At 45.7% G+C, this 18842-nt stretch overlaps 1 protein-coding gene across 2 annotated transcripts; it reads left to right on the forward strand.

Moving 5' to 3' along the window:
- Nucleotides 1-865: 865 nt before the first annotated feature.
- LOC309356179 (galanin receptor 2b-like) lies at nt 866-17651 on the forward strand. Of its 2 annotated transcripts, XM_081887355.1 has the most exons (3): nt 866-975; nt 13866-14253; nt 16809-17651. In XM_081887355.1, exons 2-3 carry the CDS (start codon nt 13880-13882, stop codon nt 17557-17559), a joined length of 1125 nt encoding a protein of 374 aa, XP_081743481.1. In that variant the 5' UTR covers nt 866-975; nt 13866-13879; the 3' UTR covers nt 17560-17651. The 2 variants fall into 2 exon arrangements, with proteins under 2 accessions (XP_081743481.1, XP_081743482.1); XM_081887356.1 differs by lacking the exon at nt 866-975 and having other exon boundaries at nt 13789-14253.
- Nucleotides 17652-18842: the final 1191 nt, after the last annotated feature.

Below are 18842 nucleotides of genomic sequence, written 5' to 3' on the forward strand. Positions count from 1 at the left end.
AACAGTATCACTGTTAGCAAAGGCGCTTAACACAGGCAGAATCCAGGGAGAAAAGTCTTGGTGCCATTGTACTGAGGAAACTAAGCAAAACGCTATAATTTGAGGAGAAATAAGCAGAGAGGTTTTGTCTTTATAGGTTCAGGCCTTGTACATAGCAGGAAGAAATGCAACTAAATGTACAGAGCAAAAGTTCCTAAGAACCACACAGAAAATCAGAACACCATGCTATCTCAGGAGATCGTGCCACCCTGCCAGGTTGCTAAGCAACACCTCCATCACCACCCCTCTAGGTTAGCTGACTTCCTGATAACAGAATTAACCCTTAAGTTACAAATGGAATGATCCCTGCTGTTGCACTTCCAACACTGAGAAACAAGGAGAAGTCACCAGAACACTTTGTGGGCAAACTGAATAATCTCAACTGGTTCAAGAATTTCCCAGGGTCCACTTAGAGGGAGCTATGTCCCTGTATCTAATTTGTCATGTTTGTGGCCCATCTTTCTTCTGAGTTCTGAGAATTATAGGTAGGAAAACGCTAAGAGACAGTGACTGACTCATGCTCATTCAATCTGCTCCATGTCCATCTGTGATCTGAACTCAGGTTTCCACCAACAAAATCCAAACCACTACCTCTTTACACAGCACACAAATATTCCCTTCTTTCACTCCCACACTCTTTCCACAGGAACTTTTAAGATGTCAGATTTAACCTGTTAATTAAAGTGATTGCAGTCACATTTCCCCCGAAACACACTGGGTGACTTTAGTATACCGTAATTACAGCCACAGTGGGGTTCAGAGAAAAATATCACCTGGAAGGCTAATGAATGGATATTTGTTTTTCAGGATGTGACTTCCCCTTTGCGGGAAGCAGATCTTTTTGGATTGAAGGCTTTGGGGGAAATAAGAAGCAATCAACACATTTTGGAGAACAAGGTAGCAGAATTCTGGACTCTACCACTTGAAATTACAGGTGTGGGAGTGGTCTTCATATTTTTTTTAATCCTCTCCTATCTTAAAAAAGACAACAACCCTAACTGATTTGAATGTAGAAAGCTAGTATATCACAAAGGAAAATTCTCCTTAGTGTCCTAGCTTACTACATACATGGAGGATTTGTTTGCTTTTTTAAAAAAACCCAAGAATGTATTCAAAATTAGTGGAATTGAGGCATTTGGGCCAGAATCCATAGGAGTTCCTTTTGGCCAAGAGAACTTCCCCATATAGTGCTGGAGGCCTGAGGTGCCTGGTCAATTATGAAGCACCTGCTTAGCATAGGTAATCTCAAGTAGTAATGTTCTGAGGTGTCCATTGGGACTGGTGGAATGGGAGGCAGGGAGTCCAACTGTAGGTGGCGCCAAAACTAATGACAAGCAAAGCGAGAGCAATGAGTGAACAAAGGATGGAAGAGTTTCAGCAGTGGTTGGTGCTCAATGGGACTGGTAGGCTGGAAGGCAGGGAGCCCAACAGTAGGTGGCGCCAGAGTCAATGACAGGCAGAGCCAACTCATTCTGGGCGTCCCCATCCTCATCCTCCTCCCTGCTGCATTCTACAAGAGACACTGAGACCAGGAGGCATGCATTGCAACCCCTTGGACTGGTTGTAGATAAGTAAGAAGCCTGGCAGGTGGGGGCTGGCTAAAAGCAGAGTGACTTGTGGGGACAATGCCACACTCACCTTAACAGAGCAAGCTTCACTGATCTCAAGCAATCTGGCCATAATCACAACCCACTTCTGCCAAATTGCCTTCTGCATGGAAAACGGTTCGCTTAAAAAGATTTCTCATATCTCCCAAATTACTCTGAACAGAGAGTCGCAGAGCTAGCAGGCTGAAGATGCAATTTCAAGGCCAAAGGATAAAAGCAAAGGCAGCTGCAAATGTACCAGATTATGTAATATTTTTTTAAAAAAAATCAGCTCCAAACTCCATTTTGGCAGAAATTCTCTCTGGCGATGAAAGGGAATAAGCAAGTTGCCTTAGGGAAAGGGTCTGGCTATTATTTACCTTAACTGTGGATGTGGAGAGAATTCTAAGCATCAATAGCACTGAAGATGAGTTTGAAGTGCGGATCTTTAGGGTGAGCAGATTCAAAGGAAGGCTGATGGGGAAAGGAACAAAATGATATATATATAGATAAGACAAGGGTCTGAGGCAGTGTGACATTCCTACAGAAAATGGGGGCAAGAGAACCAGTCAAGAGAGCCAGCGTGTGCCACAGGGGAAGAGGGGCAGTGTTGTGTAGTGTTTGGAGTGTCAGATGAGGCCCTAGGAAGCCAGGATTCAAATCCTAACACAGCCATGAAGCTCACTGAATGACCTTGGGCCAGTGACTGTTTCTCAGTCTGACCTACTTCACAAGGTTGTTGTGAAAATAAAATGCAGAGAGAGAGAACTGTGTACACCACCTTAAGGAAGGATGGGATTTAAGCATAACAACAACAACAACAACAACAACAAATCATCTCAAGTTATTCCAATGCCTGAAGCAGAAAACCACACAAAACTCTTCATCCTTGACCGTTAAAATACAATGATAATAAATAAAACAATTGACAATCTGAAGCTATGTAGAAATATGGGAGCAGCAGCCATGTTTTCCCCTGTATGATTTCCTCTGAGAGCACATCAAGCCATGCGATAAAGAGTTGCTATGGATCCAGTGCTGAAGCCCACTTTTAATACTGCTTGTGCCTGCAAAAGTTTGCAGAAAGCAACAAGTGGACCTAGCTTTCTGCTTAGTTGCCAACTTTTAAACTGATCACTTTCATATCTGCTGGGCTGGCAGGAATTAGCAGGTGTCAATGTCTCTTTCCTGCAAACAATCAAATCATAGAATTGCAGAGTTGTAAGGGACCCTGAGAATCATCTAGTCCAACCCCCTGAAATGCAGGAATATGCAGCCATCCCATAAAGGAACTGAACCTGCAACCCTGATATTATCAGCACCATGCTCTAATCAACTGAACTATCCAGGCTTATCTAATTCAAGCTGGGTGGGCTTGAACCACCAACCTTCTGGTTAATAGCAAGGCACACTGACCTACTTCGCCACAAGGGGCTCAAAAGTGGAAAGCAGAAGGAAGAAAGCATCACATTACAACCTCTACCTAGCAAGCAACTCTTAAAAGCACAACAACAGGCAAGTCTATTCGTTTTCCTGGTCGGTTGGCACTCCTAAAACTAAGCCCAACAAGCAACTGCAAACTTTTTGGTTAGAAGGAAAGATCCTTTTCAAGACGTCATGGTGCCATGCCTATTTCAGGTAGATAAAACAGCAGGCAGGGCATTTCAATCTGAAACTCATTAAACTGAGGGATTGTAACTGCAATATTTCTCCCCTTCCTCATATAACAATGGAGGGGAAAAATACATCGTATTGGGTGGCAGGTTTTAAAAGAATTATCTTCCCACCTTTAATACAACAAGACGCAAAATTAAGTTACCATTCCTAAAGTTAAAAAAAAAATGTTGTGAAGGCAGAGAGATCTGTAGACCACTGGATTTGATTTGTATGCTATTGGAGAAACCAGCAGCACTTTCACAAAAGATTGCTATATGAATCGGCATCCTCTGAAGATTACCCATCAGTGGTAAAGGAATGATTGCTAGAGGACGAGCAAAAGATTGGTTTGAATGTCAACAGGTTCCTACCCCTAAAGTCATTTCTAGATAGAAACTAATTTTGATGATTTCGTTTCTTTTCAGCCTGTGCCTTCACCACAGGAGGGACTTGTCCCGAATTCAGCCAAATTCTGAATCCTAGATTGGACTGGTTTGGAGGCATCTGGTCTTGGGTTGAGTCAGGTCAAGGCAGCACCAAATCACTCTGGGTTGGATCAGACTACCTGGAGTAGACCAGAGCTGTCAGGGGGGTGTCAGGTGGAAGAGCTATAGGCGCTATCAGGATAGACATCCACAAGCGCTTCCCCTCCAGGGAGGGGCTTGCAAGCTAGGGTTGCCATATGTCCTCTTTTTCCAGGACACGCCCTCTTTTTCATGGGTTTGGAAAATGAGAGTTGCCCTAGCAATCCATAGTTAAAAGTTGTTGTTGTTTAGTCGTTTAGTCGTGTCCGACTCTTCGTGACCCCATGGACCAGAGCATGCCAGGCACTCCTGTATTCCACTGCCTCCCGCAGTTTGGTCAAACTCATGCTGGTAGCTTCGAGAACACTATCCAACCATCTCGTCCTCTGTTGTCCCCTCTCCTTGTGCCCTCAATCTTTCCCAACATCAGGGTCTTTCCCAGGGAGTCTTCTCTTCTCATGAGGTGGCCAAAGTATTGGAGCCTCAGCTTCAGGATCTGTCCTTCCAGTGAGCACTCAGGGCTGATTTCCTTCAGAATGGAGAGGTTTGATCTTCTTGCAGTCCATGGGATTCTCAAGAGTCTCCTCCAGCACCAGAATTCAAAAGCATCCATTCTTCGGCGATCAGTCTTCTTTATGGTCCAGCTCTCAATTCCATACATCACTACTGGGAAAACCATAGCTTTTACTATACTGACCTTTGTTGGCAAGATGATGTCTCTACTTTTTAAGTTAAAAGTAGAAGTCGGCAAATGTGTCCTCTTTTTTTGCTCTTCAAAATATGGCAACCCTATCAGGCACCCCACAAGATTGAATCCTCCTGCTTTCTACTGTGGTGGAGAGAAGGAGATGCAGTATTTTCTAACCCCCACAATAATATGTTTGATTAGGGACAAGAAAGAGGAAAAAAATGTAAGGATAAATGGAACTGCTTGTTGAATTTAGGAAGAATAAATTATAAATGTAGTTGATTCTAATAATTTCCTATGCAGCAAAATATTAAATAAGTATAATCTGAATATTATATGTATTTTATGCAATGTGAGAGATTTAATAAAGTTTGTTTTACAAGAATTAAAAAGCTAGTTAAACATTAGCCCTGGCCCCTGCCTCCGATGCCCAAATTGATTTGGAGCTGTTGAGCAACCTGCTCTTTTGTGCTTGTCCCACTGCCTGACTTCATGCAAATCCAAGGTTGTGATGTGCCACTACAATAGGGATTGAGTGATGGCAGCATTACATTTTTATGTATATCAGAAGATATATACAAGGTTAATTTTTTTTAATCAGCAATAAAAAACTGTTAATGAAGCATTACCCCTACTGCCTCCCAATTCATTTGGAGTGGATCCAGGTTAGGTGTTCTCTTGGTTAGCCTGGATTTAGGAAGGGGGACAGTTCACAGCCCTGAATTGCAACTCACCAAGACAATTGCCTTTGCAGCAGCCTCTAAGATAGGGTTGCCAGTAGCAATGGAATCTGTCAGTTTCGGTTCTCTGTGTTCCTCCTTTTTCCAATCATGAGTTCAGTTCTCCATACTTCTGCAGTAATTTGCCATCTGAAAAAACCTTCCTAATGAAAATTCATCAACACTTTAATAAACACATTCTTTGTAAGCAAACAGGGTTTGTTTTTTTGCAAAGCAGTTGATCATAATATAATGGATTTCTGCATATTCTTCTCACAGATTTATATCCACATTTATATGCACACTTTATACTAGTGTATGCATTTTTGTAAACATTGCTTGGCTAGAGAACTGTGTTGCAAAATTCAGAGAAGCGCGTATTACAGAAAATTCCCGGAGTTCCCAGGGAACAGGGCTTTACTGTTAAACCACTCTGGAAATCATAGCTCTGGGAGGGGGGAAAGGGTCACCTAAAAATTCTCAGCACCCTTAACAAATGGCAGCTCACAGAATTCTTTGGGCAAAGCCATGACTGTGGTTCCTTAGTGCTTTAAACATATGGTCTGAATGTGGCCTTGGTGTGGTTGAATAGGGGATTTAGTATCATAGAAGTGACCCCAATGGTCATCTAATCCAGGCATAGGCAAACTCGGCCCTCCAGATGTTTTAAGACTACAATTCCCATCATCCCTGACCACTGGTCCTGTTAGCTAGGGATGATGGGAGTTGTAGTCCCAAAACATCTGGAGGGCCGAGTTTGCCTATGCCTGATCTAATCCAACTCCCTTCAATGTAGGAATCACCACTAAAGAATCATTCACAGATGTCCATCCAAACTCTGCTTAAAAACCTCCAGTGAAGGAGGGTCTACCACCTTCTGAAATAGGGCTTTCCACTGTTGAACAGCTCTTACCATAAAGTTCTTCATAATGTTTAGATGGAATTTCCTTTCTTCCCATTTGAATCCATTGGTTCAGGTCCCAGCAGCCAAAAACAAGCTTGCTCCATTGTCCAGTGTGGTGTAGTGGTTAAGAGCGGTAGACTCGTAATCTGGTGAACCGGGTTCACGTCTCCGCTCCTCCACATGCAGCTGCTGGGTGACCTTGGGCTAGTCACACTTCTTTGAAGTCTCTCAGCCCCATTCACCTCACAGAGTGTTTGTTGTAGGGGAGGAAGGGAAAGGAGAATGTTAGCCGCTTTGAGACTCCTTTGGGTAGTGATAAAGCGGGATATCAAATCCAAACTCTTCTTCTTTTTCCACATGACAGCTCTTTAGATATTTTAAGGTTGCTATCCTATCACCTCTTAGTCTTCTCTTCTCCAAGCTAAACATACCCAGCTCCCTCCTTTCAAACTCTGCCCATCTGGTTACTCGGTGCAACAGCAGGGTGGACTTGATGGTCAGGGAGGGGGAGTTGCTGTGGTTTGTAGAAATTCTCTCTCTCTCTCTCTCTCTCCGGTTGAGGGAGGGTCTAGAGTAGCGGTTCTCAACCTGGGGGTCCCCAGATGTTGTTGGACTACAAATCCCATCATCCCTGAGCTCTGGCCTTGCTAGCTAGGGGTGATGGGAGTTGTAGTTCAACAACATCTGGGGACCCACAGGTTGAGAAAAGCTGGTCTAGAGTGTGTGTTCCTGTCAATAGGCAATTGGGACAGATTAGGGATTCTGTTACTTTACCACCCACCTCACTGCCCAGCAGTCTCCCTGAACAGTCTCCCTGAGAACTCCCAGGCTGCTGTTTTGGGGAGCCTTCAACATCCATGCCAAGGCAACTGGCTCTGAGGTGGCTCAGGACTTCAGGGCTGCCATGAGGACCATGGGGTTATCCAACACATATGGCAGGCCCCATTCTGGACCTTGTTTTCTCAACTGGGCAGGAAGAGGGGATATCTGAAAATGGGGGGTATTGACATCATATTTCTGCATCAGTTTCTGGTAAAGATTCAAGTCCTCTCAAATTCATCAGCATTTTAGTGCGGATTTTTTTTCTAATAGACCCAATTTTCTTACGTAATTTTTCTAAGTATACACATTTTGGCAAGCAACTTCCTGTAACAGAATGAATTTCTGTATGCCATTTTCACTTATCTGTGCATTTTTAAGCACACTTCTCTCTGATACATATACATTTTTGGTACACATCGCTCTGATCGCAGAGCAGCAAAGCAAAATCTGGAGAAGTGCGAATTTGGAAAGAGAATCATGTTTTTCGGTTTGAGCATTGTTTCTGGAACAGCGGATAAGCTTCGCTTCGCTTCAGAATGTGAAGCAAAACAAATCTCTCTCCACCCCCAAACTCTAGCAAGCTACAAGGTGTGCTTTGGATTGAACACACATGGCTTTCGAGAGAATGGAATTTTCACAAGCGACCAGGTCTCAAGACTCATTCAGAGGTGATGGGGAGACTTGACTAAAGTGGAGGGCAAGAGGTGAGGTCCCGGCATCCCAGTGTGAATCCCAGAGAAATGCCCAAGTGGAATCAGGGGGAGTAGAAAGAGGAGGAGGAGGGTGGAGAAGCAGTGGCAGGAGGTGTGCAGCTGAGAGGGAGGGACGGAGCCAACATCAGACGGAGCCACGATGTGGCAGCGAAGGTCTGCAGCAACCAGGCAGGATCCTCTCTCTTGCCTGTGTGGAGCTGAGGCGCCAGGCGAGGTGAATGGAAATCTGTGAGCCCAGGAGAAGAGGCAGCAGTTTGGTGCATGAGAATCAGGTAGGCTGGAGCTGAAAAACTTGCACAAAGACCTAAAGTGGTCAGACGCAAAAGCGGGAGGGACGAGTATGCGGATGTGGCCCCTTTCTGTGTCTGCTCAGAGAGGTTTTAATGCCACTTGCATTCATTACCAAGATAAGGATAAGCAGTCCCTGGTGGTCATTGCTAAGTGGATGTATTTAGTACGCTTTCAAATTTTCTCTTTCAACACATGGTAAACAGTTGTGCACTGCATTGTTAGGCTTGTGTTGAGGTTCTTCTGCATAATTATATATTGTGGGATGTCATGGATTTAGAAATAAAATGTAAGTGGGGCAAAATCAGGTAGCTGCTGTTGCTGCTGTTAGCAGCATCTTGTGGCACACTGACTTTCTGATAGTCTCTTTGCTCTCAGATGCGGGCAGTGCCAGCAGTCAGAGTGTTTTGGGACCAGCTACAAACATGGCTGTAACACCCTGAGAATCTTGGCTGAGGATGGAGTTACACCTTGTACACCTTGTTAATATCTCATCTGTTCTTACACGAAGTTGCATTTAAAAGAAATACTGTTTTATTGTATTGTATTGTATCATTCATTCATTTTATTTCTTATTCGCCCTTCACCATTAAGGTCTCAGGATGGGTGACAGCAATTTAAAAACACAATATTAAAAATAGTTTCAAATGATCCTCACTCTGGGAGTGTGTGAACAACGAATAGTGGGTTATTGAAATAAGAAATAAGAACAAAAAGTCGTGCCAAAGTTGTCATAATAGAGCACGGGATGCTGCCCTATACTGAGTCAGACCCACCGGTCCATTTAGCTCAATATTGTCTACACTGACTAGCAGCAGATCTCCAGGGTTTTAGGAGTCTCTCCAAGTCACACCTGGAGATGCTGGGGTTTGAACTTGGGACCGCCTGCATGCATAGCAGGTATTCTGTGGACTTTCTAAATGAGATACCTTCTACTCTAGTTTGCAGAAGAGATAGTAAAAGGGAACAGTTAGAAGACAGTTGCGCCGCCTCCTCCTCCTATATATATGCAAAGAAATTAAGGAGGTGAAGAGTCATATGGAGACCAGTGTGTGTGTGTGTGTGTGTGTCAGGGGAGACTCATCTGTGTGTTTGTGTTAAAGACACAGAAGTAGGTAAGTTGTGTTTGTTTGTTTGTGGTTTTTTCCTAACACCCCCCCCACCCCGTGGCAGTTCTGGGTTGGGGCAGGAGAAGCCAGGATGCTCATCATCACCCAAGGCTCCCCTTTTATCCAGATCACCCACTCTGAGACCCCACAGCTAGTTCTCCCCTGGCCTCCTTGCTGGCCCAAGTAGGACCAATTCAGCCAGCCAGCCCTGGCGATTATCTAATTGATTTTTGAATTTTATTGTTATTCATGTTTTTATACTGTATTTTATGCTTTTATAATTGTTTTAAATTTGTTGTTAGCTGCCCTGAACCCGGTTTTTGAACCAGGAAGGGCGGAGTATAAATAAAAAATTATTATTATTTATTATAAGGCATTTTTTTCAACTTCACAGCCAGTGTTTGATATTTTAAAAACGAGAGGCAAGGTGGTGGTGAGGAGCTTATTTTCCTGGAAGTGTCCCCTTCTGACCGGAAGACTCAGAGATATAGAAAGATACTTTGCAAATGCCCTAAGCAGTGAGGAATCCCAGCTGAGGTTAAGCCGTAAATGTTGATGCGTGTCCTCAGTAGAATCTTGGCATAACCCTCCATTGCTTTCTGTAGAATGGACCCAAGTCATTCTTCTGGAAATGGAATGTGACTGGGATGATGGCTTCCTGAAACATTATTATTTATTATATTCTTATTCTTTCTTTCTCCCAGGGTGGCATATATTGTGCCCCCCTTCCATTTTACCTTCACAACAATCCAGTGAGGTAGACTGGGCTGAAAGAACGAGCCTTACAAAAGCTCACTCAGCAAGCTCAGTGACTGAGCACAGAAAAGAATATCTACTAACCTGTAAGCTCTTCATCCTGAAGATATACACAATTAAGCTTACCAATGCAGACATTTATATTAGATAAAATCTATAGTTCTAAATAGGGACGTGGTTGGTGCTGTGGGTTAAACCACAGAGCCTAGGACTTGCTGATCGTAAGGTCGGCGGTTCGAATCCCCGCGACGGGGTGAGCTCCCGTTGTTCAGTCCCAGCTCCTGCCCACCCAGCAGTTCGAAAGCACCTCAAAAGTGCAAGCAGATAAATAGGGACCGCTCTCCGGCGGGAAGGTAAACGGCGTTTTCATGTGCTGCGCTGGTGCTGGCTCGCCAGAAGCGGCTTCGTCATGCTGGCCACATGACCTGGAAGCTGTCTGCGGACAAGCGTGATGCTGTCTGCGGACAAACGCCGGCTCCTGGCCTATAGAGCAAGATGAGCGCGCAGCCCTAGAGTTGGTCACGACTGGACCTCACGGTCAGGGGTACCTTTACCTTTACTATAGTTCTAAATGAATCTGGACCCCTTTCCTGGATGATTTTGCTTTTAAGCCACGGGGAAACAAACAAATCTCAACCACATACACACACACAGTTTGTCAACATTTGCCTGCTTTTGAGGTTTATAAGATGTCCATGGAATACATATAATTAAGTCAAGAAGTGTGAACTGGACTGGAAAAGATATTGGCAATGCATGTCTTAATGGCGATGAAACACCAGTGCAGTAGCAGGCAGAGATCTGTTTCCTCTTAATCCCTCTTAATCCCAGAGAGCTGCTGCCGGTCAGTGGGGCCACGCCTGAGCTAAATGGAACAAGGATTTGACTCAGTATGAGGCCGCTTCCTATGTTTTGCACAAAGACCCTAGCTCAGTGGGAGAGCACCTGCTTTGCATGCAGAAGGTCCCAGATTCATTCCCTGACATCTCCAAGTTGAGCTGCTGCCGGTCTGTGTAGGCAATACTAAGCTAGATAGACTCATTATAAAGTAGCTTCTTATGTTCTTGCAGTGCCTGGCCTATGGTCACGGTATTAAAATTCTCCTTTCTTATTTATTTTTTATTTCATCACAACAGTGGAGAAGATGGTGACGAGGTAGCTGTGGGCCTCTGCTGCCCAGAGCTAACTGTTGCTAGGCAACCTGAGGCACCTTTCCCACCATCTTTCCATTTCACCACCTGAGGCAAAATGAGAAAGTGCCGCCATGTCACCAAAACCTCACTAACCTCCCTTACCTGTGGTGGCGGATCTCACTGGAAACCTGCCCTACTGCCGGTGGGCCGGCAGGAGTGGCTCCTCTTCAGCTTCTGCCACCTGAGGCAGCTGCTTCACCCTGCCTCATGGACAGCCCGGCCCTGTATCAACGGACTGAGGCTATGAATAGCTATTAGCCACATTGGCTAAGCAGAGACGGCACCATAGTGCTCAGATCCTGCTTGTGGGCTTCCCACAGCCATTGTGGGAAATGGATGCTGGACTAGATGGGCACTGGCCTGATCCAGCAGCCAGGCTCCTCCAATGTTCTTCACGGTTTCTGCTCTTCCTGTTATCTCTTTTTAAAACCAGACTTTGGGCCGGAGAGCCCCTTCACACATAAGACTGTCCTTTGTAAGGTCAGACACCCAGCCCCTCTGCCTAAAATCCATCCACTTTCAACAACGGCAGAGTTATTGACCACATTCACATCATCCCACTTTAAACAGTCATGATTTCTTCCCCCAGAGGATTATGGGAGCTGCTGTTTGTTAGGAGAACCCCTATCCCCCCTAAGCTACAATCCCCAATAAGTCCCTCTTCACAGGGAACTCTGGGAATTGTAGCTCTGTGAGGGGAATTGGGATCCCCTAACAATTACCAGCATGTTTAACATACCACACTTCCCAGAATTCCTTGGGCAGAAGCAATGACTCACAGTGCTTTTTCAATGTATAGTGTGAATGTGACCTTAGCTGAATACCACCTTCTGCCTTTCTGGTCCTTCAAATACCCTTTCTGGTCCTTCAAATGGAGGGTAGTCCTTCAATTAGAGGATTGTCCTCTGTAAAGTAGGTCCCATGGCCTCCCTCTGGCCGAGTGTGGATTTGAACCTGAGCCCACCTCAACATCCTAGCTAAAGCATCAAACTGTGTCCAAAACTGTTAATTTAGAGCTGTGTTGCAAGAGAGACTGGCGATTATAACTCTCCTTTCTCTGTGCAAGACTCACGACTGTTGATTTAGCAAAACAAAATCGAAAAGCCAGGGGGGGTGCGGAAGAGGGACGGACGGACGTCAGAGTCATATATTTCTCTAGCGTAATAAAACTGATTTTCTGGGCAAGTGTGTTGATTCGCCTCTTGAATCTTATTGCTGCACTGGGAACAGCTCTGCCCAGCTGTAGTCCATCATCTTCGCACAGAATGTGAGCGAAGTAATACCAGTATTAAATTTACAGCGACTAGAGATGTAGTAGCAAATATCAGGCTTGTATTTCCCTCCCCTTCCACACATAATTCAACATTGAGTATTTGTTTCCCATTGCCAAATATTTAGATTAAAAACCTTTCCTGGGAAAAGCCTAAGACGCTTTGACTGACACGGAGTAATGAGAGACCTGCAGTTTGGGAGTTGCTCATTTTCAAGGCAAATTTTTACCACTCACAGATTAAATCTAGGCTTCATTCAACAACTCTCGGGCTCCTGTGCTGTGGTGCAAGGATGAAATAGTTCCCCTTCTTCTCCTTCTCCTTCTTCTTACATTTATATACCATCTATATAACCACAGAGCGTAGGACTTGCCGATCAGAAGGTTGGCGGTTCGAATCCCTGCGACGGGGTGAGCTCCCGTTGCTCGGTCCCTGCTCCTGCCCACCTAGCAGTTCAAAAGCACGTCAAAGTGCAAATAGATAAATAGGGCGGGAAGGTAAACAGCGTTTCCATGCGCTGCTCTGGTTCGCCAGAAGCAGCTTAGTCATGCTGGCCACATGACCCGGAAGCTGTATGTCGGCTCCATCAGCCAATAAAGTGAGATGAGTGCCGCAACCCCAGAGTCGGCCACGACTGGACCTAATGGTCACGGGTTCCTTTGCCTTTGCCTTATCTCCCAAGAACCTCAAGGTGGGGTACATGGTTCTCCTCCCCCATTTCATCCTCACGACAACCCTGTGAAGTAGGTTAAGCTAAGAGATGGTGACTGGCCCAAGCCCACCCAATGGCTGGGTGGGGATTTAAACCCTACTCTCCCATGTTCTGGACCAACACTCTAACCATTACACCACACTGTCTCTTTGCATGCAGAAGGTCCCAGGTTGGAAATGTCTCCTTCATGAAACCCTGGAAAGCCACTGCCAGTCAATGGAGACAGGACAGAGGTAGATGGACAATGGTCTAATGTGGAACAAGGCAGTTTCCTATGTTCCTATGATGGGAGAGAAATTCGATTTTGTTTTGAGAAACTCCCTAATTTTCACTTCCCAAATGAATACATTAGCATGATTAGCTGAAACAAACCGATTCGTCAAAATTTATATTTCTCCGACTTTTGCTGTGTTTGCCAAAATACATATATTGGGGGCAATATATATAGTAATATATATATAGCAAAATAAAAAACATTAAAATGAATTATATTAGGTAAGATTGCTTTCAAAAATGTGTTTACTACTCAAAACGGCATATAGAAAAATGTGTATTTTAGGGGGGAAATTGCACTAAAACGCTAATGAATTTTCGCGAGATTGTTTTTTTAAAAAATCACCTTGTTGCAGAAATATGGAATTTAAGACTGGATTAAGGAGAAGTTTCCCAGAGATTTCTGGTTGGCCGCTCTTGTATAAAGGGGGCCAGAGCATATGGACTTTTCATCCAATATATCAAGGCTCTTCTTCTGGATTCTTCTGGGTTCTTCTGGGTTCAAGAGCCAAATTTCCCTCGGTGCAAGATTTGGATTATTATTTTATATACAGCCTCTGTTGCAAGACCCTCACCGTCTCTTTCTCCCACCATTCGCCCACAGATTAAAAGTAATAATAATAATAATGACCGAACAGGAAGACTTTGCCAGCTTGGCTGGACACTGGAACGCCTCTGATGCCCACCAGTTCAGCCTGGCCAGTGTCATCGTCCCTGTCGTCTTCTCCTTGATCTTTCTTCTGGGCACCATCGGCAACAGCCTGGTCCTGGCCGTGCTGCTGCGGAACGGGCAGGTGGGGCACAACAGCACCAACCTCTTCATCCTCAACCTCAGCCTGGCCGACTTCTCCTTCATCATCTGCTGTGTGCCTTTCCAGGCCACCATCTACTCCCTGGAGGGCTGGGTCTTTGGGTCGTTCATGTGCAAGGCGGTCCACTTCTTCATCTACCTTACGATGTACGCCAGCAGTTTCACCCTGGCTGCCGTCTCCGTCGACAGGTAATGGAGACCCCTGCGCTAAAAAATAATAATAGGAGATCCCGATTCATCTAGTCCAACTCCCTGCAGTGCAGGGATCTTTTGCACAGCGTGCAAAACCCTGAGATTAAGAGTGTCACGCTCCACCAACTGAGCATTTATATCCCACCTTTTGCTCCAAGGTGATTGAGGTGGCTTACACGGTTTGCCCCCTTCCTCATTTAACCCCCACGGCAACTCTGCAAAGTGGGTTAGGTTGAGAAACAGTGACTGGCCCAAGGGAGCCCCAGTGAGTTTCATAGTCGAGCAGGACTTTAAACTGTGGTGTCTCCCAGGTCCTGGTCTGACATGTGGGTGGCGCTGTGGTCTAAACCACTGAGCCTCTTGGGCTTGCTTATCAGAAGGTCAGCGGTTCAAATCCCCCCAACGGGGTGAGCTCCCGTTGCTCTGTCCCAGCTCTTGCCCAACCTAGCAGTTTGAAAGCACACCAGTGCAAGTAGATAAATAGGTACCGCTGTGGAGGGGAGGTAAACAGTGTTTCCGTGCGCTCTGGTTTCCGTCACGGTAGCCCATTGCGCTAGAAGCAGTTTAGTCATGCTGGTCGCATGACCCGGAAAGAGGTCTGTGGACAAACGCCGGCTCCCTTAGCTTGAAAGCGAGATGAGCACCGCAACCCCATAGTCGCCTTTGACTGGACTTAACCGTCCAGGAGTCCTTTACCTTTTTTCAGTCTGACACTCTAACCCTAGAACACACTGCCTTGCTGCTTGATGCTGGGCAGTGGTGGTGAGGCTGAGCAAAAATAAGAACTTTGCACAAATTCAGATCTCTTCTCTACCCCCCCCCTTATTTCAGTCCTTGAAATTTCAGTCCCTAATTTTTAAAGTTCAGTATTGGAGGAACTATTAGTAGCATTATTAAAAACATAGTACAATATGATAGTTTAATCTGCTTTTGTCAGATTTTTCTATAAATTATGAGTAACTGAAGCATAAATGTATTCCCCCTCTTTTGTCTCTTTGTAATCTTGCAGAGCAGAACGATCAAAACAGCTTGTAATTTAAATAAAATTGAACTATTAAACTCTTCTCATAATGTTGTCACCAAAGTTACTCAGAAAAGACTCACTGAAATTAATGTACTTGTTTGGGTCCATTAATGGGCTTACTCTGAGTAGAACTTAGTTGCACACAACCCATACATTTGCATGTGGTTTTGCAAATATATATGTATTTTGCCTATGTTGTCTCTTTAAATTTATGTTTATAATCTGATTATTCATAATTTAATTAAATACGCTACATGTATAAAGAAATAGAAACAACAACAATAAATTAATAAAACTTGCTTTGCCAGGTTTGATATTTTACTCCCAATTCAGTAAAAATCTGAGTAACCCACAATGCAGCCAGCAGGAGGGGTCCTATGCTGGAACCCAGGGGTCCCTGGCCTTGTCCCCCCCCCCCTTGTCCTCACTACCCACCTGTCTTCCCTCCTCAAATGTGCAAACATGGGGGCTGTAGGATTGCAGACATAATGCAGTTGTTATACAGTACTTAGTATTTTATTTTGTGCAACCATTTGAAATAAAAGAAATAAAGCTTGGAGCACATTTGGACAATGTGCATTTAGGGGCATTGGCTTACAATGCCTTGGTAAGGGACGCAGGTGGCACTGTGGGTTAAACCACAGAGCCTAGGACTTGCCAATCAGAAGGTCGGCGGTTCGAATGCCCACGACAGGATGAACTCCCGTTGCTCAGTCCCTGCTCCTGCCAACCTAGCAGTTCCCACTCTGGCGGGAAAGTAAACAGCGTTTCCGTGTGCTGCTCTGGTTCTCCAGAAGTGGCTTGGTCATGCTGGCCACATGACCCGAAGCTGTATGCGGCTTCCTTGGCGAATAAAGCTAGATGAGCGCCGCTGGACCTAATGGTCAGGGGTCCCTTTACCTTTTACAATGCCTTCATCCAGTACACCCTACAAACCCCCAGGCTCCACATTTTTTGGCTCAATCCCCTGACTCTCTGAACTTACAGACCTTCCCCGGTCTGCCTGGCAGTTCCTCTTACACATCTTGAGACGTGACATGTGGCCAACCCGTGCTCTTAGCTGTCATGTCAATCTGACGCCTTTCCACAGCTGTCAAAATAAACTCTCTTTCTTTCCCCACCCCCGTCCCGGTTTTCTCCCCTGGAGGAGAAACAGATGGTCCATATCAGTCGCTTGTCGTCTCTGCTCCCTGGGGGGAAACACCCCCTTCTTTCCCTTCTCCCTCTTCCTCCCCCCACCCTCTGCCTACCAGGGGAGAAGAAGCAGATTGCTCTTGCCAGACTTCCAAACGGAGTCCTTGCAGAGGGCATATGGACTTAGATTGAGGGCCACATAAAATTAGTCTGATCTTAGGGTGGGTGAGTGTTGGATGCAGAGGAGTCATGGAAGGAACCAACTGGGGCACCCTCAAGGGGAGAAGGTTCAGCCTGGGGAGTAGTGGTGGGACAACAATGAGTGGTCAGAGGGAGAAGATAAATGGTGCAGATAATCCTCGGCATTGCTTAACTCTGTTGACTTTTCTGGCAGATACTTGGCCATCCGATACCCGCTGCGGTCCCGGGAGTTGCGGACGCCCTGCAACGCGGTGGTGGCGATGGCCGTCATTTGGGGCCTCTCCGTGATCTTTTCGGGGCCCTACCTGAGCTACTACGACCTGATTGAATGGGAGGGCAGCTACATCTGTGTGCCAGGATGGGAGGAATGGCGCCGGAAGATCATGGACACCTGCACCTTCACTTTTGGCTACGTCATCCCGGTGCTGATCGTCAGCCTCTCCTACACGCGGACGATTAAATACCTGTGGACGGCGGTGGACCCCCTGGAAGACATGTCCGAGTCTAAGAAAGCCAAGCGCAAAGTGACCAAGATGATCATCATCGTGACTGTCCTCTTCTGTCTCTGCTGGCTTCCCTACCACGTCGTCGTGCTGCGTTACCTCTACGGAGACTTCCCTTTCAACCAGACCACCTACGCCTTCCGGCTCCTCTCCCACTGCATGGCCTATGCCAACTCTTGCCTCAACCCCATTGTCTACGCCCTGGTCTCCAAGCACTTCCGCAAAGGCTTCAAGAAGGTCTTCAGCTGCCTGCTGCGGAAGAAGGCCCGGAACAGGGTCCACGTCATCCATGCTGCCCATACCGTCCACGGCTTTGAGGCAGGTTCCACAGAAGTCTCTCAGATGAACGAGGACAACAATGGGCAGCTGAATGGATGTGAACTGGATGCAAGGTCTCTTGTGGTCCCCACGGGACCCGGCAGAACCCTCCATGTTTCTTAAGCTGAGTTGAACAGCAACTCAGGCAAGTGGAGTGAGATGCTTCAATTCCAGAGGGTGTTCTCCAAGGGAAGAGGATATCTTTGGTGAAGTTCTTTGTTGAATGTGACAATGTTCTTTCTTCTGGGGCTGGACTCCAGGGCCAAAGGCAAAGGTCATAGGAGGATTGAAGGCCTGCTACTATTTCTGCAGCAGGGTCCCTGCCTCCAGCAGCCTAAGAGTCACCCAATTAGCATGAAACGGGAGCTTTTATGCCAGTGTATGCTCCAAAGTTCAGTGCTTCAGTTTCACGAGAAAGGCATGCAAGCTCTGGAACAATGGAACTTCGCAGGGAACACAACTTGAGTCACTCTGAAAGAAGATATTGGAGACATTTGCCCATGTACGTGCACATCTAGCTGAAAGGCAACACATGGAGACCTGCACTGATCATTGCAAAATATCCCAAATGATTAATATTGTATACCGGTAATTATAAGACTATTGCATAATCTTAGAAGGCTGTGTAATCTTATAGGAGTGTCACTGTGAGGGGTGCGGTTGTGACTATCATGAAGGGACCCTACGCTTCTGAATTTGCCACTACACTGCTGCCCATAGCCCTGCCTCAACCCCTCAAATGAGCACCCAAAGGTGCAAAGAGGTCCCACATCAACACTTGGGCCCATTGGGGCACGTTGGGGACCTACAAGAACTAATGCTAGTCATCACTGCATCATTTCTTTTTTCTTATTCCAACTTAAAAAACAAAACATTTTATAGTCAGCAGGGAGGTGGGTGGCATGTACATAGTTTCAGGTGCTAATTTCATTTGTTTTTACTTTAAGAATCCTTTATGCTTTTACTTCTGCAGACCTCGGGGTTCTGGGTTCCCCTGATCTTGCTGGTCCCTCCCTCTTGTTTCTCATTTTGGCTCAATTTCCATTGGTACTCACCAACTGAGTCCCTTATTAGTGGGAACAACAGCAGCCCCTATCATGTCTATTATTCCCTTTAAAGTCACCATGCATTTTTAAAAAATAAAAAATGGTGTTTTCACACAAAGGCTAGAACACCATTGCCCAGTTAGCAGTCATTATTGAGTGTCTATTAACAAGTTTTTTCGAGCGGAATAAAAATTACAAATGTCCCCCCCCCCCTTCTGACTACATAAAATAATTGTCCTCCCCTGTGGTGTTAATAAGAGCTTTCTCTCTATGCAGATTGAATCCTAATTGGCAGGCAGCAGGGTACACGCCGTGCTCTGTGGCAACAATGGGAGTGGGAGGTGGCTGACTCTGATTGGA

The sequence above is a fragment of the Podarcis melisellensis genome, assembly GCF_964234715.1.
Source record: "Podarcis melisellensis genome assembly, chromosome: 14".
Classification (NCBI taxonomy): Eukaryota; Metazoa; Chordata; class Lepidosauria; order Squamata; family Lacertidae; genus Podarcis; species Podarcis melisellensis.